Consider the following 22298-nt stretch of genomic DNA (forward strand, 5'->3'; position numbering starts at 1 on the left):
GGAACCAATAAACCTTCTGCACTCCCTGCCGGCTGAGCGTCCCCTCTGGGGGACTCCCCCCCACTCCATGACACCCCCCCGCCATTGCTGGCCACTGGTCCCCACTCCCCCGGTGGGCAGGCGCATGGCCAGTGCGGATCCTGCAGCTGCACGTCCTGAGGGGGCGCAGGCGGCGCGGGACAATTTACCCGGTTTAAGAAAACGCTGCCGCACCTGCTGGACTGTCCCTTGTGAACCGGGACATCTGCTGGCCCGCCCGTGCCCAGGCCCCCCGCCTGGCACAGGGAGACGCTGCCCCCGGCGGCGCAGGGCAACGTGGCCTCGCAGTCCCCCATGGTCATGGCAGGACGCAGCTCTCGGAGCGGGGCGCCGTCCCACCTGGCACCGCCGGTCACTGGGCTCTATCTATAGCCGGGCTCTCGGCTCACCGCTGGGTCACACGCCTCAGCTCGCTGCCAGAGAGTCACAGGGCGGCAGAGCCTCAGGAGCCAGCGAATGCAGCCCCCTGCCCCACTCACTCACCCCGCAGGCTGCCACGGGCACAGCGCAAACAGCTGAGGCGCCTGTTTCTGGGAGGGGCGCGCAGCTCGGGTTGCAGCCTGGCGGCCCTGGGGGATATAAGGGCAGGACCTGGCGGGTGCCCCAGACATCGGCCTGGCCACAGGCTCAGCTGGGTTCTGCCTGCACAATGGGGAAAACCCTGGTCGCTCTGCTCCTCGCCCTGGCTCTGGTGACCCCTGGTGCCGCCGTGACGCTTGGCACCACTGCGCCGAGAAAGGTACCGGCAGGCGCGGCTGGGCAAGGGGAGCTGGGGGGCTGGCTCCAGGGCTGAGTCTCCCAGTGATTTCAGCTCCCAGCCAGCGGGGGAGAAACCCAGCTCCAGCCCCACTGGTGCAGGGAAGAGGCTCCTCATGAAGCCTGTTTAGCCCTGTTCATTGGGCAAGTCCCCTACAAAGGGGGCTGGGGCGGGTCCCTCACCTCCCCCTTGCTGGGCTGCTCACCTCTCCCAGCCCTGACTATCCGGCAAATCGGCGCAAACCAGGCACCTGCTGCACTGACAGACGCCAGGTCTCTCCCCGCCCAGCCAGCCTCCGGACGCTGCCTGCAGCCCCTGCTCACGTCACGATTACCCAGGGTGTGAACCCAGGGCTGTTGCACCCCGAGGGCTCCGCTGGGGCAGGGAGAGGGGCCATCGCTGCCAGGGGCTGGCCACTGAGCGAGAGACAGGCCTGTGAGCGGTAGCAGAGCTCGGCTCCAGCCCCGTTAGCTGCATTTCGGGTGGCACCCCCGCCGGGAAGAGCCCGAGATAAGTGGGGAGGCGTGGGGGGGAGGGGCGCTTTCCGGGAGCTCAGGAAGCAGAGACCAGCCAACACTTTGTGGCTCCTCTCCGGCTCTGTGGTCTGGGCTCGCGGGTCCCAGGCTCGGCTGAGCACCTGACCCGGCCATGTGTGGGCTGACCAGGCGCCTCCCTTTCCAGTGCGTCCTGTCCGGCTCCTGGAAGAGCAGCCTGGGCTGCAAGATGATCATCTCTGGGCTCAGCGAGACTGGGGAGTTCTCAGGCTCCTACCTCCCTGCCACCATGGCCCCCAGGGCGGGCGTCTTGCTCTCGCCCCTGCACGGAGTCCAGCACGACGCCAACCGGCAAGAGCAGCCCACCTTCGGCTTCACTGTGAAGTGGCGGTTTAGGGGTGTGTGGCCTGTGGGGGTGGGCAGGCATGAGGGGAGGGTCGGCAGGCAGACCCTGGGCTCTCATTCCCCACTGTGGGGCAGGGCTGGTCTCCAGGGGTGTGTGGCCTGTGGGGGGTGGGCAGGCATGAGGGGAGGGCCAGCTGGCAGACCCTGGGCTCTCATTCCCCACTGTGGGGCAGGGCTGGTCTCCAGGGGTGTGTGGCCTGTGGCGGGTGGGCAGGCATGAGGGGAGGGTCGGCAGGCAGACCCTGGGCTCTCATTCCCCACTGTGGGGCAGGGCTGGTCTCCAGGGGTGTGTGGCCTGTGGGGGGGTGGGCAGGCATGAGGGGAGGGCCAGCTGGCAGACCCTGGGCTCTCATTCCCCACTGTGGGGCAGGGCTGGTCTCCAGGGGTGTGTGGCCTGTGGGGGGTGGGCAGGCATGAGGGGAGGGCCAGCTGGCAGACCCTGGGCTCTCATTCCCCACTGTGGGGCAGGGCTGGTCTCCAGGGGTGTGTGGCCTGTGGGGGGTGGGCAGGCATGAGGGGAGGGTCGGCAGGCAGACCCTGGGCTCTCATTCCCCACTGTGGGGCAGGGCTGGTCTCCAGGGGTGTGTGGCCTGTGGGGGGTGGGCAGGCATGAGGGGAGGGTCGGCTGGCAGACTCTGGGCTCTCATTCCCCACTGTGGGGCAGGGCTGGTCTCCAGGGGTGTGTGGCCTGTGGGGGGTGGGCAGGCATGAGGGGAGGGTCGGCAGGCAGACCCTGGGCTCTCATTCCCCACTGTGGGGCAGGGCTGGTCTCCAGGGGTGTGTGGCCTGTGGGGGGTGGGCAGGCATGAGGGGAGGGCCAGCTGGCAGACTCTGGGCTCTCATTCCCCACTGTGGGGCAGGGCTGGTCTCCAGGGGTGTGTGGCCTGTGGGGGGTGGGCAGGCATGAGGGGAGGGCCAGCTGGCAGACCCTGGGCTCTCATTCCCCACTGTGGGGCAGGGCTGGTCTCCAGGGGTGTGTGGCCTGTGGGGGGTGGGCAGGCATGAGGGGAGGGTCGGCTGGCAGACTCTGGGCTCTCATTCCCCACTGTGGGGAAGGGCTGGTCTCCAGGGGTGTGTGGCCTGTGGGGGTGGGCAGGCATGAGGGGAGGGCCAGCTGGCAGACTCTGGGCTCTCATTCCCCACTGTGGGGCAGGGCTGGTCTCCAGGGGTGTGTGGCCTGTGGGGGTGGGCAGGCATGAGGGGAGGGTCGGCTGGCAGACTCTGGGCTCTCATTCCCCACTGTGGGGAAGGGCTGGTCTCCAGGGGTGTGTGGCCTGTGGGGGGTGGGCAGGCATGAGGGGAGGGTCGGCTGGCAGACTCTGGGCTCTCATTCCCCACTGTGGGGCAGGGCTGGTCTCCAGGGGTGTGTGGCCTGTGGGGGGTGGGCAGGCATGAGGGGAGGGCCGGCCGGCAGACCCTGGGCTCTCATTCCCCACTGTGGGGCAGGGCTGGTCTCCAGGGGTGTGTGGCCTGTGGGGGGTGGGCAGGCATGAGGGGAGGGCCGGCCGACAGACCCTGGGCTCTCATTCCCCACTGTGGGGCAGGGCTGGTCTCCAGGGGTGTGTGGCCTGTGGCGGGTGGGCAGGCATGAGGGGAGGGCCGGCTGTCAGACCCTGGGCTCTCATTCCCCACTGTGGGGCAGGGCTGGTCTCCAGGGGTGTGTGGCCTGTGGGGGTGGGCAGGCATGAGGGGAGGGCCGGCCGGCAGACCCTGGGCTCTCATTCCCCACTGTGGGGAAGGGCTGGTCTCCAGGGGTGTGTGGCCTGTGGCGGGTGGGCAGGCATGAGGGGAGGGCCGGCTGTCAGACCCTGGGCTCTCATTCCCCACTGTGGGGCAGGGCTGGTCTCCAGGGGTGTGTGGCCTGTGGGGGTGGGCAGGCATGAGGGGAGGGCCGGCCGGCAGACCCTGGGCTCTCATTCCCCACTGTGGGGCAGGGCTGGTCTCCAGGGGTGTGTGGCCTGTGGCGGGTGGGCAGGCATGAGGGGAGGGCCGGCTGTCAGACCCTGGGCTCTCATTCCCCACTGTGGGGCAGGGCTGGTCTCCAGGGGTGTGTGGCCTGTGGGGGGTGGGCAGGCATGAGGGGAGGGCCGGCCGGCAGACCCTGGGCTCTCATTCCCCACTGTGGGGAAGGGCTGGTCTCCAGGGGTGTGTGGCCTGTGGCGGGTGGGCAGGCATGAGGGGAGGGCCGGCTGTCAGACCCTGGGCTCTCATTCCCCACTGTGGGGCAGGGCTGGTCTCCAGGGGTGTGTGGCCTGTGGGGGGTGGGCAGGCATGAGGGGAGGGCCGGCTGTCAGACCCTGGGCTCTCATTCCCCACTGTGGGGCAGGGCTGGTCTCCAGGGGTGTGTGGCCTGTGGCGGGTGGGCAGGCATGAGGGGAGGGCCGGCTGTCAGACCCTGGGCTCTCATTCCCCACTGTGGGGCAGGGCTGGTCTCCAGGGGTGTGTGGCCTGTGGGGGGTGGGCAGGCATGAGGGGAGGGCCGGCTGTCAGACCCTGGGCTCTCATTCCCCACTGTGGGGCAGGGCTGGTCTCCAGGGGTGTGTGGCCTGTGGGGGGTGGGCAGGCATGAGGGGAGGGCCAGCTGGCAGACCCTGGGCTCTCATTCCCCACTGTGGGGCAGGGCTGGTCTCCAGGGGTGTGTGGCCTGTGGGGGGTGGGCAGGCATGAGGGGAGGGCCGGCCGGCAGACCCTGGGCTCTCATTCCCCACTGTGGGGCAGGGATGGTCTCCAGGAGTGTGGAGGGGGTCAGGCGTGAGGGGAGGGCCAGCAGGACAGGGCTGTCTGCCCCGTGAGGCAATGGACTGCTAGGGGCTGGTGTCCAGGCAGTTGGGCGACTCGGGCTCAGCTGGGAGCAGGGCAGTGGACAGAGCAAGCCTGAACCTCGGCCAGCGAGAGGCCTTGTCAGGGCTGCTCCCACTCTGGCACTCCGAGTGCAGAAGGTGGGGGCCTGCACGAGACCGTAAAAGCCTCGTCTCTAGAGACTTCTGCTTTAAATAGCTCCCCAAGGTCACAGGCCCCTGGCCCTGGGAGACCAGCAGCCACCACTGAGTGTGAAAGACCCTTCTTCTTAGACCCAGGGAGAAGCACTTGAACTTCATCCAGAGGCAGACACCCCCTCCCCCCCCCCCCCCACAAGGGAGCTTGAAGACAGAGAGAGAAAACAAGCGGCAGTCCCAGCTAGCAGCCTCCCCGTGTTCGGCAGACACACAGCCCTCCTGCCACCTTCCCAGGCACAAGAATCAAATCATGGCCTTAGAAAGATGATTTTATTGCCAAAACAAAAGGGAGACCGGTAACGCAGACTCGGTTGCTGGGTGTCACAGAGAGAAGAACGGATTAAAATGGGGTCTCTGGGCGCAGCTTAGATACAGTGAAGGGAGGCTCATGGATTAGCACAGGGACATTTAACCAAACAACAAAACAAAGACAAGAACCTGATCACAACTAACTAGGCATTTCCCTCTCTACTCACGCGCCGTACGTCAGGGTCCGGTCCATGCCCGGCATGGCTTGGAGTTCTGCCTGGTTCAATTCATCTTGTTCCCCCATCTCCTGCCTTAGAAACCTCACCCAAAGGAAACAGCCGGCAGCTTTATCCTCCCATTCAAATCTCGGCACCTTCCCCCATTGGCTCTCCTGGGCCCCACCAACACCCCCTAGCTCCCTGAGTTTAACCCTTTAGTCACCGAACGCTGGCCAGCCCTCCCTTCTCCTTCCCAGGCCTGGAGCCATTGGGGTCACGGGGCAGCCCCGGCAGGCGCGGTGCACGGCAGACAGGAGGTGATGGTGAAGCCAAACGTTGCATGAAGCATAGAGGCTGGAAGCAGATGGGTCTGGGGGAAGGAGCCGCAGGGGAAGGCTCAGTGAGGGGGATCTCTAAGTGCGTGGAACCCCTCCCAGCCAGCCAGCCCGGCAACAGTGCACACTGGGAACGTGCTGATGCTCCTGCAATGCCCTGGCCAGTGGGGTACATGTCCTTGGGCTGTGGCAGACGTGAGTGTGACAGACACGAGCTCTGTCGCTCACACTGCAAGGCCAGGACGTGCCTGGGGCAGGGCCCAGGTGGCAGCTGTCACACTTTCCACAGTGACGTGGACGTGGCCTTCGTGGCCCAACTCGGAGTCCCCTTCCACCAGCCCTGAAACCAGGTAACTCCTGAGGGGCAGGCAGACGCTGCAGGCGGCCAGTAGCACAACAGGGAATTGCCATGGCGAAAGGATCGACGGCTGCAAAGCCGGGGGGCGGGGGAGACCCTGACAGGACTGGGATGGGCCCAGCACCCAGCGGCGCTGCTGGGGGTTCAAAGTTCCCACTTCCAGCCACAGGGCTGGAGGCCGATTTTACCAGCTAGCGGGCCCGTCACTGGGAGCCAGGGGGACCCAGCTCGGAACCGTGGCAGGCAGGTGGGGCTGCTCTGAGACCAGGTTTGAAAGTCACCTCTTCAACGTCCCTTAGTGCCCAGCCTGCCACCGCCGCCCCTGGCCAGGACGCTGCCGCGGCGCAGCCCACAGGCCCCAGCGCCCGGCTCAGCACAGCTGCGGGGGGCTGGTCGCACTGCTCAGAGACGCTGTCTCATTGCTGCTCTTGCCAGCGCCCGCGGTGTGTCTGCAGGTGCGAGGCCTGCAGGGCAGGTGCTGCTTCCTGTCTGGGCAGCGGTTGGGGGAAGGGGAGCACCAGGTCATCTGTTTGCCCTGCAGGCAAAAGTGGGTTTTAATGGGGTCTGAAATGTGGTGAGTGTGGGGCAGGGGGCTGTGTGGATTAGTGTGGGGAAGAGGGCGTCGGGCCCAGGGGGCCACGTGTGTGTGGGGCTGGGAGCCACAGACCCAGGGGCATGACGGTTAGTATGGGGCAGGGGGCTTCGGGACCAGGAGGTGGTGGGAATGAGTGTAGAGCAGGGAGCGGTGAGTGTGGGGCAGGAGGCGGTGGGGGTGAGTGTGGGGCAGGAAGTAGTGGGGGTGAGAGTGGGGATGAGTGTGGGGCAGGGGGAGGTGGGGGTGAGTGTGGGGCAGGAAGTGGTGGGGGTGAGAGTGGGGGTGAGTGTGGGGCAGGGGGAGGTGGGGGTGAGAGTGGGGATGAGTGTGGGGCAGGGGGAGGTGGGGGTGAGTGTGGGGCAGGAAGTGGTGGGGGTGAGAGTGGGGATGAGTGTGGGGCAGGGGGAGGTGGGGGTGAGTGTGGGGCAGGAAGTGGTGGGGGTGAGCGTGGGGGTGAGTGTGGGGCAGGGGGCAGTGGTGGTGAGTGTGGGGCAGGGAGCAGTGGGCTGAGTGTGGGGCAGGGGGAGGTGGGGGTGAGTGTGGGACGGGGTGGTGGGGGTGAGAGTGGGGGTGAGTGTGGGGCAGGGAGCAGTGGAGTGAGTGTGGGGCAGGGGGAGGTGGGGGTGAGTGTGCGACGGGGTGGTGGGGGTGAGAGTGGGGGTGAGTGTGGGGCAGGGAGCAGTGGAGTGAGTGTGGGGCAGGGGGAGGTGGGGGTGAGTGTGCGACGGGGTGGTGGGGGTGAGAGTGGGGGTGAGTGTGGGGCAGGGGGCAGTGGGGGTGAGTGTGGGGCAGGGGGCAGTGGGCTGAGTGTGGGGCAGGGTGCTGTGCTCTGTCCTGTTCCCTGCCCCCTCCCTCAGTGCCCTCGCGCCCTCGGGGTGGGTCACTGCCCTGAGCCCCCGGACTGGCTCCAGCAGTGGGGCGCCCGCAGCGGGCCCAGCGGGAGGGGTCAGTGCCGTGCCTCGGGCGCTGAGCCGGTTGCTCCCGCCCACCAGAGTCTCCGCCGGACTCGGTGACCGTCTTCGTGGGCCAGTGCTTCCAGGGCGAGCAGGGCGCGGAGACGCTGCACACGGCCTGGCTGCTGCGCGAGGAGGTCAGAGACTCACGCAGCGACTGGAGAGCCACCAGGTGGGTGCTGGGCACACCTGGCCGGGTGCTGCCTGCGGAGCGGGACGGCAGGGCCTGGCCCCGTCACTGCTCAGGGCTGTGGCCTGGCTGGGATCCCGACCCCGGCTCCGAGCTGGGCCACTGCTGGGGGTACGGGACCCCCGAGTGGGATGGGGCAGGGCCGGGCCGGGCTCCCAGCCCAGACTCACCAGCATCTGGAAGATAATAAGGTGACAGGTGACAGCCAGCATGGATTGGTAAAGAACAAATCACGTCAAACCAACCTGATCGCTTCTTCGATAGGATAACGAGTCCCAGGAGGTTTACCTGGGTGGTCGACAAATACCTTTGATGTCGCCACCCGCGCGTCCAGACCATCGCGCTGAGCCGGCAAACAGCTGATCAGCTCAGCGCGGCAGCCAGGTAAATTTAAATGAAGCGGTGATTATTTAAATCACCGCTTCATTTTCCTATGTCTGGTAGCCTCATCTACATGCCTCTGGCGCCAGAGCCATGTAGTCTAGACGTACCCTAAGGCATGACTGGTCTCTCATGACCTTCTATCAATAAACTAGGGAACTGCAACCGAGATGGGGCTACTGTAAGGTGGGTGCAGAACTGGCTGGATAACTGGTCTCAGAGAGGAGCTATTAACAGTTCCCAGTCAGGCTGGAAAGGCATAACAAGTGGGGTTCCCCAGGGTCTGTTCTGGGACCGGCTCTGTTCAATATCTTCATCAACAATTTAGATATCAGCATAGAGAGGACTCTTATTAAGTTTTCAGATGATGCCAACCTGGGAGGGGTTGCGACTGCTCTGGAGGAGAAGGTCAGAATTCAAAATGATCTGGACAAATTGGAGAAATGGTCTGAGATCAATAGAATCATAGAATAATAGGACTGGAAGGGACCTCGAGAGGTCATCGAGTCCAGCCCCCCGCCCTCAAGGCAGGACCAAGCTCCGTCTACACCATCCCTGACAGATGTCTATCTAACCTGTTCTTAAATATCTCCAGAGAGGGAGATTCCACCACCTCCCTTGGCAATTTATTCCAATATTTGACCACCCTGACAGTTAGGAATTTTTTCCTAATGTCCAATCTAAACCTCCCCTGCTGCACTTTAAGCCCATTACTCCTTGTCCTGTCCTCAGAAACCAAGAGGAACAAATTTTCTCCTTCCTCCTTGTGACACCCTTTTAGATATTTGAAAACCGCTCTCATGTCCCCCCTTAATCTTCTTTTTTCCAAACTAAACAAGCCCAGTTCATGAAGCCTGGCTTCATAGGTCATGTTCTCTAGACCTTTAATCATTCTTGTCGCTCTTCTCTGTACCCTTTCCAATTTCTCCACATCTTTCTTGAGATGTGGTGCCCAGAACTGGACACAGTACTCCAGCTGAGGCCTAACTAGTGCAGAGTAGAGCGGCAGAATGACTTCACGAGTTTTGCTTACAACACACCTGTTGATACAACCTAGAATCATATTTGCTTTTTTTGCAACAGCATCACACTGTTGACTCATATTCAACTTGTGGTCCACTATGACCCCTAGATCCCTTTCCGCCATGCTCCTTCCTAGACAGTCGCTTCCCATCTTGTATGTATGGAACTGATTGTTCCTTCCTAAGTGGAGCACTTTGCATTTCTCTTTATTAAACCTCATCCTGTTTACCTCCGACCATTTCTCTAACTTGCTAAGGTCATTTTGAATTATGTCCCTATCCTCCAAAGAAGTTGCAACCCCACCCAGTTTGGTATCATCTGCAAACTTACTAAGCGTACTCTCTATCCCAATATCTACATCATTGATGAAGATATTGAACAGTACGGGTCCCAGAACAGACCCTTGCGGAACTCCACTTGTTATCCTTTCCAGCAGGATTTAGCACCGTTAACAACAACTCTCTGACTACGGTTATCCAGCCAATTATGCACCCACCTTATCGTGGCCCTATCTAAGTTATATTTGCCTAGTTTATCAATAAGAATATCATGCGACTAATAGGATGAAGTTTAATAAGGACAAATGCAAAGTGCTCCACTTAGGAAGGAACAATCAGTTTCACACACACAGAATGGGAAGTGATGGTCTGGGAAGGGGTACGGCAGAAAGGGATCTAGGGGTCATAGTGGACCACAAGCTAAATATGAGTCGTCAGTGTGATGCTGTTGCAAAGAAAGCAAACATGATTCTAGGCTGCGTTAACAGGAGTGTTGTGAGCAAGACACGAGAAGTCATTCTTCCGCTCTACTCTGCACTAGTTAGGCCTCAGCTGGAGTACTGTGTCCCGTTCTGGGCACCACATTTCAAGAAAGATGTGGAGAAATTGGAAAGGGTACAGAGAAGAGCAACGAGAATGATGAGAGGTCGAGAGAACATGGGCTGTGGGGGGAGGCTGAAAGAACTGGGCTTGTTTAGTTTGGAAAGGAGCAGACTGAGGGGGGACATGATAGCGGCTTTCAAGTACCCAAAAGGGCGTCACAAGGAGGAGGGAAAACAACTTGTTCATCTTGGCCTCTGAGGACAGGACAAGCAGCAAGGGGCTGAAACTGCAGCAGGGGAGGTTTAGGCTGGACATTGGGAAATTTTCCTGCCTGGCAGGGGGTCAAACACTGGAATGAGTCGCCCGGGGGGTTGTGGAATCCCCGTCTCTGGAGAGACTGAAGAGCAGGCTGGACACACCGGCCAGGGACGGTCTAGACCAGTCTCTCTCAACCTTTTTTTAAAGTACCCATTTTTTCAACAGTTACAAGTACCCCCAGCCCCTACAGTTTTCAGACACACTCACATTTTTTTCTACCATTGCAACACATTTGTGTAAACAGCATAATCGTAGCCGGGCAGGTGGTGACATTTGTGGGTGTAAAAAATACAAAAATAATGAAGTGCTGTAACACTTAAAAGAAACATTCATCATCACTGACACTTCTCCGACTTTGTGTGTTGACGTCCCCCCCGACCTCTCTCGGGCACCCCGGGGGACTCGGACCCTGCTCTAGACGGTGCTTGGTGCTGCCGTGACTCCAGGGGACTGGACTTGACCTCTCGAGGTTCCTGGGCTCTAGGAACTGGGGGAAGCTCTAGGGCCTGTGCCATGCAGGAAGGTCGGACCAGTCCCAGGGCCTGTGTTGTGCAGGGGAGGGGGGTGACGGCAGGTCAGGGAGCCCCCGACCCTGCACCCCGTCTGCAGCCAGATGTGACTCCGCCCACCAGGAGAGCACAAATGGGCTTATTGCTTCTCCAGGATCCAGCCCAGCGCAGGCACAGGATAGGCCGACGGCCCTAGTGCCCTTGGGGGGCGGGGTCACAGGCCCCTGAACCCCCGTACTGGCTTTTAGTCTCCTCCGTGCTTCCCCACGCTCCGACTGCCCCGCCCCAGGCCCCGCCCCCAGCCAGGTGGCATCTCCGCCTCCCTCCCTTTGTCTCTCCCCCGGGAAGAGCCGTGTTCCCTGCCCAGGCTGGGACTAGGTGTCTGGGCCAACCCACAGGTGGGTGAGTCCGTGGGAATCCCACAGCGCAGCCAGGCGGGGTACGGAGCAGACAGCCCCCCCCCCCGTCACAGGGTGTCATCCACACACAAGGGTCTCCACTGGCCTGGGAACGGATGCGTGTCTCTTGCTGGGGGGCAGGGTTTGCTGCGGTCCCTGGGCCTGGCACACCCCAGAGCTGCCAGTGATCCCTGGTGGGTCAGGCAGGGGCCAGGCGCATGTCCTGCCACAGCCGTTCCCAGAGAGAGAGCCACCCAGGGTGGGGGCACCGCTGGGAGCCAAGGCAGAGGGCAGGGAAGGGCCTTTCCGCAGAGCCCTGCCCCCACGGCGGTGCGGCTGGGTGGTTCTGAGGCCACGGAGGCGCGGCTGGGTGGTCCTGAGGCCACGGCGGCGCGGCTGTGTGGTTCTGAGGCCACGGCGGCGCGGCTGGGTGGTTCTGAGGCCACGGCGGCGCGGCTGGGTGGTTCTGAGGCCACGGCGATGCGGCTGGGTGGTTCTGAGGCCACGGCGGCGCGGCTGGGTGGTTCTGAGGCCACGGCGGTGCGGCTGGGTGGTTGAGGCCACGGCGGTGCGGCTGGGTGGTTCTGAGGCCACGGCGGTGCGGCTGGGTGGTCCTGAGGCCACGGCGGTGCGGCTGCTCCCACCCTGGGCTGGGCGTCTGGGCGGCCCCTGAGATGGAGGCTGAAGCTGGAGGAGGTGCCTCTTTAGGCCTCTCTCAGTCTTCATGGCCCTGCCTCCTGCCCCCCAAGTAAGGGCAGCCCTGGGCGCAGGCCCCGCACGCAGTAACCCAGGCGCTGCGCTTCCCTACAGGGTCGGCACCAGCATTTTCACCCGGGTCAAATGATGGAGCGGGGGCCAATCCGCGAGGAGCGACGGCGCCCGGTGACCCAGCAGCCCCAGGACCACGCTCTGCAGCCCCGGCTCCGGCCCCGCCCTGCCGGGATTGTCTGGGCCCCCAGGGAGCAGCTCGCTGGGCTGGTCGCCCGTTTCTGGCTCCATCTCCCCGGGCTGCCCATAAAGCTCTAGCGCAGGAGGCACAGGAGTCTCTGGTGTTTTATCGCTCTCAGCCCTGGGGAGTCGCTGTCGCGGAGCCGTCTGTCCCGCCCGCCCCGCCTGGGCTCCCCGGGGGTGCCGGAGTCTCCCCGTGAGCCCGGCCCAAGGAGACGCCCGTTTGCTAAACCGCCTCCAGGCTCGTCCCGGACGCTCCTTTCCCTCAAGCAGGCGCCACCCCGGGAGGTTCTGGGCGCCAGGAGCCAAATAAACCTGTTCCCCTGGAAACCAGAGCCCAGGTCTGTGGCCTTCTCCCTGGGACCCGCCCCTCAGACCTCGCCCTGCCCGGGTGGCGGGACGCTCTGGAGGAACCCGGGGTGGACCCAAGCCAGGGAGGGTAGAGCCACAATCCAGAGTTAGAGAGGCCCTTAGGCCTGGGTCTGAGCCGCCCCCCAGTGGCTGCTTCCCTGGGCCCTCGCACGCTCTGTCCCCCCACGTGGCTGCTTCCCTCGGCCCTCGCACGCTCTGTCCCCCCACGTGGCTGCTTCCCTGGGCCCTCGCACGCTCTGTCCCCCCACGTGGCTGCTTCCCTCGGCCCTCGCACGCTCTGTCCCCCCCCACGTGGCTGCTTCCCTCGGCCCTCGCACGCTCTGTCCCCCCCACGTGGCTGCTTCCCTCGGCCCTCGCACGCTCTGTCCCCCCACGTGGCTGCTTCCCTCGGCCCTCGCACGCTCTGTCCCCCCCACGTGGCTGCTTCCCTGGGCCCTCGCACGCTCTGTCCCTCCCACGTGGCTGCTTCCCTCGGCCCTCGCACGCTCTGTCCCCCCCACGTGGCTGCTTCCCTCGGCCCTCGCACGCTCTGTCCCCCCCACGTGGCTGCTTCCCTCGGCCCTCGCACGCTGTCCCCCCCACGTGGCTGCTTCCCTGGGCCCTCGCACGCTCTGTCCCCCCCACGTGGCTGCTTCCCTCGGCCCTCGCACGCTCTGTCCCCCCCCACGTGGCTGCTTCCCTCGGCCCTCGCACGCTCTGTCCCCCCCCACGTGGCTGCTTCCCTGGGCCCTCGCACGCTCTGTCCCCCCCACGTGGCTGCTTCCCTCGGCCCTCGCACGCTCTGTCCCCCCCCACGTGGCTGCTTCCCTGGGCCCTCGCACGCTCTGTCCCCCCCGCGTGGCTGCTTCCCTCGGCCCTCGCACGCTCTGTCCCCCCCCACGTGGCTGCTTCCCTGGGCCCTCGCACGCTCTGTCCCCCCCGCGTGGCTGCTTCCCTCGGCCCTCGCACGCTCTGTCCCCCCCGCGTGGCTGCTTCCCTCGGCCCTCGCACGCTCTGTCCCCCCCCACGTGGCTGCTTCCCTCGGCCCTCGCACGCTCTGTCCCCCCCACGTGGCTGCTTCCCTTGGCCTTCGCACGCTCTGCCCCCCCCACGTGGCTGCTTCCCTCGGCCCTCGCACGCTCTGCCCCCCCACGTGGCTGCTTCCCTCGGCCCTCGTACGCTCTGTCCCCCCCCACGTGGCTGCTTCCCTCGGCCCTCGCACTCTCTGCCCCCCCCACGTGGCTGCTTCCCTCGGCCCTCGCACGCTCTGTCCCCCCCACGTGGCTGCTTCCCTTGGCCTTCGCACGCTCTGCCCCCCCCACGTGGCTGCTTCCCTCGGCCCTCGCACGCTCTGCCCCCCCCACGTGGCTGCTTCCCTCGGCCCTCGCACGCTCTGCCCCCCCCACGTGGCTGCTTCCCTCGGCCCTCGTACGCTCTGTCCCCCCCCACGTGGCTGCTTCCCTCGGCCCTCGTACGCTCTGTCCCCCCCCACGTGGCTGCTTCCCTCGGCCCTCGCACGCTCTGCCCCCCCCACGTGGCTGCTTCCCTCGGCCCTCGCACGCTCTGCCCCCCCCACGTGGCTGCTTCCCTCGGCCCTCGCACGCTCTGTCCCCCCCCACGTGGCTGCTTCCCTCGGCCCTCGCACTCTCTGCCCCCCCCACGTGGCTGCTTCCCTCGGCCCTCGCACGCTCTGTCCCCCCCCACGTGGCTGCTTACCTCGGCCCTCGCACGCTCTGCCCCCCCACGTGGCTGCTTCCCTCGGCCTTCGCACGCTCTGTTCCCCCCCCCACGTGGCTGCTTCCCTTGGCCTTCGCACGCTCTGCCCCCCCCACATGCTGCTTCCCTCGGCCCTCGCACGCTCTGCCCCCCCCACATGGCTGCTTCCCTCGGCCCTCGCACGCTCTGTCCCCCCCCACGTGGCTGCTTCCCTCGGCCCTCGCACGCTCTGTCCCCCCCCACGTGGCTGCTTCCCTCGGCCCTCGCACGCTCTGTCCCCCCCCACGTGGCTGCTTCCCTCGGCCCTCGCACGCTCTGCCCCCCCACATGGCTGCTTCCCTCGGCCCTCGCACGCTCTGCCCCCCCCCCACGTGGCTGCTTCCCTTGGCCTTCGCACGCTCTGCCCCCCCCACGTGGCTGCTTCCCTCGGCCCTCGCACGCTCTGCCCCCCCCCGTGGCTGCTTCCCTCGGTCCTCGCAGCTCAGCCCCGCTCCTGGCAGCCGCCAGCTCCCAGTGGGCACTAACCCCCAGGGGAGCAGGGGCAGCTGCCACCCCCAAGGCAGGCCCAGGGCGAAGGGCAGAGGCCTGGGGATGCTGCGGCACCGCTCAGACTCCCCTGAACCCGCCCCCCCAGCAGTAAGTGGGCCCAGGGGTGCCCCATGCACTGTCACCGTGGGGGAAGGGCCTCTCCTGCCCCCCGCCCAGGGACTAGGACACTCAGGCGCCTCTTTGCCCACTGCCAGGGCCTTCTTGGGGACAAGCTTCCGGGCAGCGTCCTCGGCTTCACCCCTCACCCAGCGCAGCCCAGGCCACGCGCCGGCTGGGCCTGGCTTCCTGGGACTGTGCAGATGCCACAGGTGGGGGGGGGAGAAGAGGGGGTAGGGCCAGGGCCCTCTGCCTGCAGGAGGCCGGTCGGGGGCAGGGCAGTTACCGGGGGGGGCAGGGGGAGGCTGGACCCCCTTGCACGGGGGCAGCTTGGGGGGCTAGCGGGGCCCCTGCACACAAGGGACAGCGCCACAGGGGCCCAGTTTATTTACACTTTATTGCACAAGCCACGGTGCCCCCCACCATGGGCACCAGCCCTCAGGGCTCTGTGCATCCCCACAGCAGGGCAGGCCCCGCGCTGGTGACAGCCCTGGGCAGAGAACTGTGCCTGTCACCCCCCCGCTGGGGTGGGGGGCGCGGCCTGGCCTGTGGGAGCGTGGGGGCTGGGCAATCCGCGCCTGGAGCTGCAGGAATTGCTCAGGGGCCTGGACCCCGGGGCCCAGCCCAGTGGGGCCCAGCCCAGTGAGGCCCAGCCCGGCTGCAGAGCTGGCCCAGAGTGCTGGGGGGCTGGGAGGGGCTGCAGCCCCCTCCCCACTACAGGCAGCTGCCCCAGCTCAGGTCTGGGGGCGGACGGCAGACCCCGCGCCGGGGCCGTTTGAGGAACTGAGTCAATAAGGGGTGAGTAGCCCCGGCCCTCACATCTCGTCTACTCGGTGCTGCTGGATCACCACGCTGGGGGTGCGCGCCACCCACTCCTGCCTCTCCGGCTCCCAGGCTGCCGCCTCGGCTGAGTGCAGGGGGCCCCTCGCAGGCAGCTGCTGGGCAGGACCCGGCTCCGAGCCAGCCCCTGCCGGAGGGTCGGAGGAGGAGTTGCTCTTGACGGCCGCGCTGTGCTCTGGCCGGGGCGGGCTCCGGCCCCCCTCCCGGGAGCCATTGAGGCTGCCTGGCAGCGAGGCCTTCTCGGCTTCCAGGGTCAGCCCTTCCAGCGTGGGCCCCTCCCGCTGCGGGGCGGCTCCTGCCTGAAACCGGGGCCCCTGACTGGGGTACTCGCGGATCTGCCGAGACAGCACTGCAAGAGAGAGGCGAGTCGGTCCGGCGCCAGGACACGGCCGGGCTGGGGGCTGCCCTGGCCCTGCTCGCACGGGGCAGCCGCTGGCAACGGCACAGGACAGCCGAGCAACCACGACAGCACCAAGCCCGGGACCCACGGGGAGCCCAGGAACCCACAGAACGCCTGCCTCTCCCCTGGCCCCACTCACCCCCTCGGAGCTCCTCCGGCTGCACCCTGGCTCCCAGCGGGTAGAGGCTGGGGGAGAGAATGAGGCAGAAGGACAGGAGCAGGACCTGGGGAGAGAGCACTGAGCCGTGAGCACGGGCGCGACGCCAGCCCCGCCAGCCCCGGGGGCGGCCCAGCCACTCACCACGATGCAGGTGCTGGCGGTGGTGGTCTTGGTTGAGGACTGTCGCACCAGGGCCTGGAGCTTCCGCAGCTGCTCGAGCAGAGACCTGGGGCCGAGTGTGAAACACGAGTGAGCACCCCCATCCCAGGCTGCCCCCACCCGCACGGGCCCCGTGGCCCCCTCTCGGGGCAGGGCGGGGGTGCTGCCTGGAGGGGCCATGTCACGGGAAGCCAAGCGCTCCCCTTCCCCCGGGGCTGCCCCCTTCCCAGTCTCCATGCGGGGGGGGGGGGGGGACGACTCACATGTTCTCCTTCTGCAGCAGCTGCACCTTCTTCTGGAGCTGGTGGTTCTGCGCCGTGCAGGCCACCACCCTGCCGAGTGGCAACAGGGAGAGGAAAGTGTCAGACGGGGCAGGGGTTTGCACCGCTGGCTCTCTGGGCAGGGTTGAGGGTGCCCTATGCCAGGTGGGGGTGTCCCCATCTCCCCCTGCACTGCCACATGCTGGGGCGCAGAGCCCAACTGCTCCCACACAGATGGGGGGAACTGGGCTACCACCGATTTGCAGGCAGACCGGGCCAGCGGGGATGTACCCTGGGACTGAGCCCGGCCCTTGGCGTCCCAGGGCGGGTGACACCCACCCCCCACACCTGAGCTGGCAGCCCCGTGACACAGGGCTGCGCTGGCCCCAAGGCGGCTCACAGGAGGGGCCGGTCTCAGCCCGCGATCAGAGCTGGCCACTTTGCCAGCGCACGGAACGTGAGAGCAGCCAGGCCGGGTCAGACCAAGCCCGACCAGCCCAGCGTCCTGTGCCGGCAGGGCCAGTGCGGGGGCCCCAGCGGGCATGAACAGAACAGGGAACCCCCCAGGGAATGTCGCCCGTTCCCAGCCCTGACACACACAGGCCAGGGACCCCGGCCCGGCTAACAGCCACTGGCGGGAATGCATCTCGCAGCCCTGGCCTGGCGCTCCCCGGGGTGCAAACCCACCGCTTGCCCCGGTACCTGCTCTCCAAGCCGTCCATATAGACCTTCTTCCTGCGCCGACTGTCCTGGGCCGACTGCTTGTTCCGGATCTTTCGACGGACTCTCTTCAGGAGCCGCTCCTCAGCCTGGAAGAGCCAGCTCCAGTTCCAGCCACGCTCCCAGGCCAGAGCCGCCCCAGCCACGCCCGCCCCCGCCCGAGCTCAGGAGCTGGCAGGTGCCTGCCAGGGGGCCGGGTGCAGGCAGCGCCCATGTGCTGGGAACCCTGCTGCAAGCCCTGGCCCAGACGGCAAGGCCTCCTGGGGCTGCCGAGACCTGCTGCCCCCAGGGCGCCAGGAAACGGGGGAGCCACCAGGCAGAGCCTCAGCTCCAACAGCACTTTCTGCTCTCCCAGTCTGCATGTGCATGCACCCCCGCCCTGAGCTCGCGCCACCTCACCATGACCAGGCCGCAGAGGGGAGGGGTGAGCTATGGGCGCCGGGGGAGCAGGCTGAGGACTATCAAGACGCACCTCACTGGCCCTCCAGCTCTCCGCAGCACCCCCATCCCGTCCCTCCACAGCAGCGGACGGGCCCCCAGCAGCTAGTGCTGCACTGGCTGGAGGGCCTAGCTCCATTCGGGGAGCAATTCGCCGGCTCCAGAGTGTGGGGAAGGGCCCCCCTCAGCGCTACGATCAGTCTCTGGCCTGGCCCTCCCAGCCGGGCTGGTGGGGACTCACCTTGGTCAGGGGCAGGTGGGCTGGCAAGGAGACACCCTCCTTCTGCAGAAGCCGTTTCTCCTCTTCGGTCAGGGTGAGCTCTGGGAAGCCAGACTGGAAGACAAAGGACTCGCTGCTGAGACTGGAGACCCTGGGCGCGGGGAGCCTGCCCTGAGCCGGAGTTTGGGGGCCTGGAAAGGCAGGGAGCAGGTGGGGCTTGTCCCTGGGGCATGGGCCTCAGTACCTGCACGGGGGACCCAGGCCCCAAGTCATCCACAGGCACCGCAATGTCTCCTGGCGTCTCCTCTGCACTTCCAGAGTCCCCTGGGTCCCCCCACGCATCTGGGAGAGGAACAAGAGTCAGGCTCCACCCACGGCACCCCCATAGCAGCCAGCCACCCCGCCCCCGCAGGCAGCCTCCGGCCGCGGGGCCGGCCCTCACCGAGGTCAATGAAGATGTCTCCTTCTGCCATCTCCGCTCTCGCGCGCTGCAGCACCGCCCCGTCGCGATGGAGGGAGTAGCTGTGGTCCACCTGCACCACGGCCGAGCTGGAAGGGCTGCTGGCCAGGTCGCTGGCCGGGGACCAGGGCATGGGGACTGCGGTCTGGTCCTCGGAGAAGCTGCTGTCGCTGTCGGGGGGCGAGTGGCCCTGCCCAAAGGGGCTCAGCAGGGCGCTGAGGAAGTCCTCCACCTCCTTCTCATCCAGGAGCTGCGCAGGAGAGTGGCTGTTCAACAGGCCTGCAAGCCCCCTCCCACGGCTCAGCTCTGCCCACCCCAGGCACCAGGCTCACCTCGGGCTCCAGCAGCCCCCAGTCTCCCGGCAGCTTGGCGTCGGCCCCTGGGAACGCCGCACAGGGGGAATCGCCCGCTAGGAGGAAGCTGAGCAGCTCTTCCTCTGCCAAGGCAGCCACCTCTGCTGGACACGACATCTGAGCGAGACAGACAGGCCACCCAGGGGCTGGGGGAGAGCGCCACCTCCCGCCTGCCCCTCCGGTGCACCACAGGCAACGCGAGGCCTGGAGCGTGCTGCTGCGGGAGGCCGGGCGCCCTGAGCCCTGCGGCCCACGAGCAGGCGGCCGGGCCGGGCCGGGCCCAGGGAAGTAGCCAAGACTCTGCCCCGGCCTGACGCCACCGAGGCCCCGATCCGGCCGACAGGTGCAGCAGCTTCGCTTGTGGGGCAGCCCTGCTGATCGCTGTGTGGGGCGCCGAGGAGCAGGAAGGAGGGGCCTGCTGGCAGTCCAGGTCAGGCAGGGCCCCGCTGCTCCAGGGAGCGCCTGGCTGGAACGGGCCCAGCAGGGAGGAAGGGTCGCGAAAGCTGCTCCGCACACGCAGCGTCTCTCCCCGCGAGGGGCCCACGCCAGGGCACCGCGGTTCGGACAGCGCCGAAGGGGCCGTGCTCAGCCCCACGCGGCCGGCTGCGCCATGGGAAGGCTGAGAGCACAGGGCTGAGCGGCAGAAGGGCCCCTCGACCTCCTTACTGCCTTGGGCCCCAAACGCTCCCCTTTGCTGGGCAGGCCTCCGGCTAGTTCTCCACAGGCACCCAGGCTCGTGGCCAGGAACCGCTGCCCCAGGGCAATGGCCAGGGGCACCAGGCGCATTCTCCCTCCTTCCCTCTGCAACCGAGCCCCAGCCAGCGGGCTCTGGGTGTGGAGCTGCACCCCGCCTGCCCCATGGCCCCAATGCCCTCAGGCGGGCTCCTGTCTGCGGGGGCAGGACCCCAGGGCTCTATCAGGAGGGGCAAGGCGCAGGGGCTGGGGTTCTCTCCGCAGGGGGAGGGAACGGGGGGCAGGACCCCAGGGCTCTATTTGGAGGGGCAAGGCGCAGGGGCTGGGGTTCTCTCCGCAGGGGGAGGGAACGGGGGGCAGGACCCCAGGGCTCTATCAGGAGGGGCAAGGCGCAGGGGCTGGGGTTCTCTCCGCAGGGGGAGGGAACGGGGGGCAGGACCCCAGGGCTCTATTTGGAGGGGCAAGGCGCAGGGGCTGGGGTTCTCTCCGCAGGGAGAGGGAACGGGGGGCAGGACCCCAGGGCTCTATCAGGAGGGGCGGGGCGGGATTCTATCCATGGGGGGAGGGGATGACAGGATGCCGGGGTTCTATCCGGGGGGAGGGGCGGGGGACCAGACGGCGGGGTTCTATCTGGTGGGGGGGGCGGGGCGCCGGGGTTCTATCCGGGAGGAGGGGCGGGGGGTGCAAGAGCCCGGGGTTCTCTCCGGGGGGGGAGGGGCGGGGGGCAGGGCGCCGGGGTTCTCTCCGGGGGGGGGGAGGGGCGGGGGGGGAGGGCGCCGGGGGTCTCTCCGGGGGGGGAGGGGCGGGGGGGGCAGGGCGCCGGGGTTCTATCCGGGGGGGAGGGGCAGGGGCAGGGCGCCGGGGTTCTCTCCGGGGGGGGAGGGGCGGGGGGCAGGGCGCCGGGGTTCTCTCCGGGGGGGGAGGGGCGGGGGGGCAGGGCGCCGGGGTTCTCTCCGGGGGGGAGGGGCGGGGGGGCAGGGCGCCGGGGTTCTATCCGGGGGGGGGAGGGGCGGGGGCAGGGCGCCGGGGTTCTATCCGGGGGGGGGGGGGAGGGGCTGGGGGCAGGGCGCCGGGGTTCTCTCCGGGGGGGGAGGGGCGGGGGGGCAGGGCGCCGGGGTTCTCTCCGGGGGGGGAGGGGCGGGGGGGGAGGGCGCCGGGGGTCTCTCCGGGGGGGGAGGGGCGGGGGGGGAGGGCGCCAGGGGTCTCTCCGGGGGGGGAGGGGCGGGGGGTGCAAGGGCGCCGGGGTTCTCTCCGGGGGGGGGGGCGGGGGCAGGGCGCCGGGGTTCTCTCCGGGGGGGGAGGGGCGGGGGGTGCAAGGGCGCCGGGGTTCTCTCCGGGGGGGAGGGGCGGGGGGAGCAAGGGCCCGGGGGTCTCTCCGGGGGGGGGAAGGGGCGGGGGGCAGGGCGCCGGGGTTCTCTCCGGGGGGGAGGGGCGGGGGGCAGGGCGCCGGGGTTCTCTCCGGGGGGGGGGGGAGGGGCAGGGCGCCGGGGTTCTCTCCGGGGGGGGAGGGGGGGGGGCAGGGCGCCGGGGTTCTCTCCGGGGGGGGAGGGGCGGGAGGTGCAAGGGCGCCGGGGGTCTCTCCGGGGGGGGAGGGGCGGGGGGGCAGGGCGCCGGGGTTCTCTCCGGGGGGGAGGGGCGGGGGCAGGGCGCCGGGGTTCTCTCCGGGGGGGAGGGGCGGGGGGCAGGGCGCCGGGGTTCTCTCCGGGGGGGAGGGGCGGAGGGGAGGGCGCCGGGGGTCTCTCCGGGGGGGGGGAGGGGCGGGGGCAGGGCGCCGGGGTTCTCTCCGGGGGGGAGGGGCGGGAGGTGCAAGGGCGCCGGGGTTCTCTCCGGGGGGGAGGGGCGGGGGGGCAGGGCGCCGGGGTTCTCTCCGGGGGGGAGGGGCGGGGGCAGGGCGCCGGGGTTCTCTCCGGGGGGAGGGGCGGGGGGCAGGGCGCCGGGGTTCTCTCCGGGGGGGAGGGGCGGGGGCAGGGCGCCGGGGTTCTCTCCGGGGGGGGAGGGGCGGGGGGAGGGCGCCGGGGGTCTCTCCGGGGGGGGGGCGCGGGGGGGCTGCGCAGACCCCGGTACCTCGTTCGGCAGCTTCCGCCCCGCAACACCGCTTCCAACACACCACGGATGACGTCACCTGGCCCAGCAGCCCGTGCGCACCCCCTCCCTCTACGTTGCGCGGGGCGGGCCCGATCCCTATTGGCCAGCAGCAATGTCACCCAGACACGCTGAGAGCCCGCCCCCAGCTACGCATGATTGACAGGGCGCAGGGGGGCCGAGGGGTGGGAGCCGGGCACGGGGGCGTGGCTCCGCCCCGCCCCGCAGCGGTGCCCATGCAGCCGGGGCAGTCTCACCGGGCCCGGCAGAGCCCCAGCGCTTCCAGGGTCTGGACTCGGGCTGTGCCGGACCCCCGGGGCTCTGCCCCTCCCCCAGGGCCTGGGGCAAAGCGCTGGGGGACTGAGCCTGGCCACCTGGCCCTTGCCATGGGCTCTGTGAGGTCACTGTCCCCAGCCTGCGTCAGAAGGCCCCTGTGATGTCACTGCCCCCCAGCCTGCGTCAGAAGGCCCCTGTGATGTCACTGCCGCATCACTGTCGGGCCCCAGGTCTGGTGCAGAGGCTCCCCGGGAAGGGGAGGAGCCCAGTGGAAACAGGGAAGCTGGTGGTGGCTTCCATGGAGCTGTGGGTCAGTGCCCCCCTGCACAGCTCTCCAGGCAGCTGCCCTGTGCTGGGTCTGAGCCCAGTGGAAACAGGGAAGCTGGTGGTGGCTTCCATGGAGCTGTGGGTCAGTGCCCCCCGGCACAGCTCTCCAGGCAGCTGCCCTGTGCTGGGTCTGAGCCCAGTGGAAACAGGGAAGCTGGTGGTGGCTTCCATGGAGCTGTGGGTCAGTGCCCCCCTGCACAGCTCTCCAGGC

At 67.6% G+C, this 22298-nt stretch overlaps 2 protein-coding genes across 3 annotated transcripts; one reads left to right on the forward strand and one right to left on the reverse strand.

The window, feature by feature from the left end:
• The first annotated feature begins 527 nt into the window (after positions 1-527).
• LOC102461030 (avidin-like) lies at positions 528-12072 on the forward strand. Its single transcript, XM_075917093.2, has 4 exons — positions 528-778; positions 1478-1688; positions 7439-7571; positions 11850-12072. Exons 1-4 carry the CDS (start codon positions 689-691, stop codon positions 11881-11883), a joined length of 468 nt encoding a protein of 155 aa, XP_075773208.2. The 5' UTR covers positions 528-688; the 3' UTR covers positions 11884-12072.
• A 3005-nt stretch (positions 12073-15077) lies between these two features.
• On the reverse strand, positions 15078-21833 carry CREB3 (cAMP responsive element binding protein 3). 2 transcript variants are annotated; one of them, XM_075917101.2, is made up of 10 exons: positions 21467-21833; positions 18689-18826; positions 18339-18606; positions 18141-18238; positions 17918-18010; positions 17206-17327; positions 16522-16590; positions 16241-16325; positions 16079-16163; positions 15078-15888 (listed from the first exon to the last, which is right to left on the reverse strand). In XM_075917101.2, exons 2-10 carry the CDS (start codon positions 18824-18826, stop codon positions 15515-15517), a joined length of 1332 nt encoding a protein of 443 aa, XP_075773216.2. In that variant the 5' UTR covers positions 21467-21833; the 3' UTR covers positions 15078-15514. The 2 variants fall into 2 exon arrangements, with proteins under 2 accessions (XP_075773216.2, XP_075773217.2); XM_075917102.2 differs by having other exon boundaries at positions 17221-17327; positions 21467-21830.
• Positions 21834-22298: the final 465 nt, after the last annotated feature.

Source organism: Pelodiscus sinensis, chromosome 6, assembly GCF_052426305.1.
Source record: "Pelodiscus sinensis isolate ZL-2025 chromosome 6, ASM5242630v1, whole genome shotgun sequence".
Classification (NCBI taxonomy): Eukaryota; Metazoa; Chordata; order Testudines; family Trionychidae; genus Pelodiscus; species Pelodiscus sinensis.

What these genes read in the sequence shown, in the direction of transcription:
- LOC102461030 (XM_075917093.2), top strand. Translation starts at nt 689, where the DNA reads ATGGGGAAAACCCTGGTCGCTCTGCTCCTCGCCCTGGCTCTGGTGACC. An exon ending in GCACCACTGCGCCGAGAAAG is followed by an intron (nt 779 to 1,477) that starts GTACCGGCAGGC and finishes CTCCCTTTCCAG; the next exon opens with TGCGTCCTGTCCGGCTCCTG. An exon ending in TGTGAAGTGGCGGTTTAGGG is followed by an intron (nt 1,689 to 7,438) that starts GTGTGTGGCCTG and finishes CCCGCCCACCAG; the next exon opens with AGTCTCCGCCGGACTCGGTG.
- CREB3 (XM_075917101.2), bottom strand. Translation starts at nt 18,826, where the DNA reads ATGTCGTGTCCAGCAGAGGTGGCTGCCTTGGCAGAGGAAGAGCTGCTC. An exon ending in GGCCTGGGTCCCCCGTGCAG is followed by an intron (nt 18,011 to 18,140) that starts GTACTGAGGCCC and finishes TTTGTCTTCCAG; the next exon opens with TCTGGCTTCCCAGAGCTCAC. An exon ending in GCCGGAGGAGCTCCGAGGGG is followed by an intron (nt 15,889 to 16,078) that starts GTGAGTGGGGCC and finishes TCTCTCTTGCAG; the next exon opens with TGCTGTCTCGGCAGATCCGC.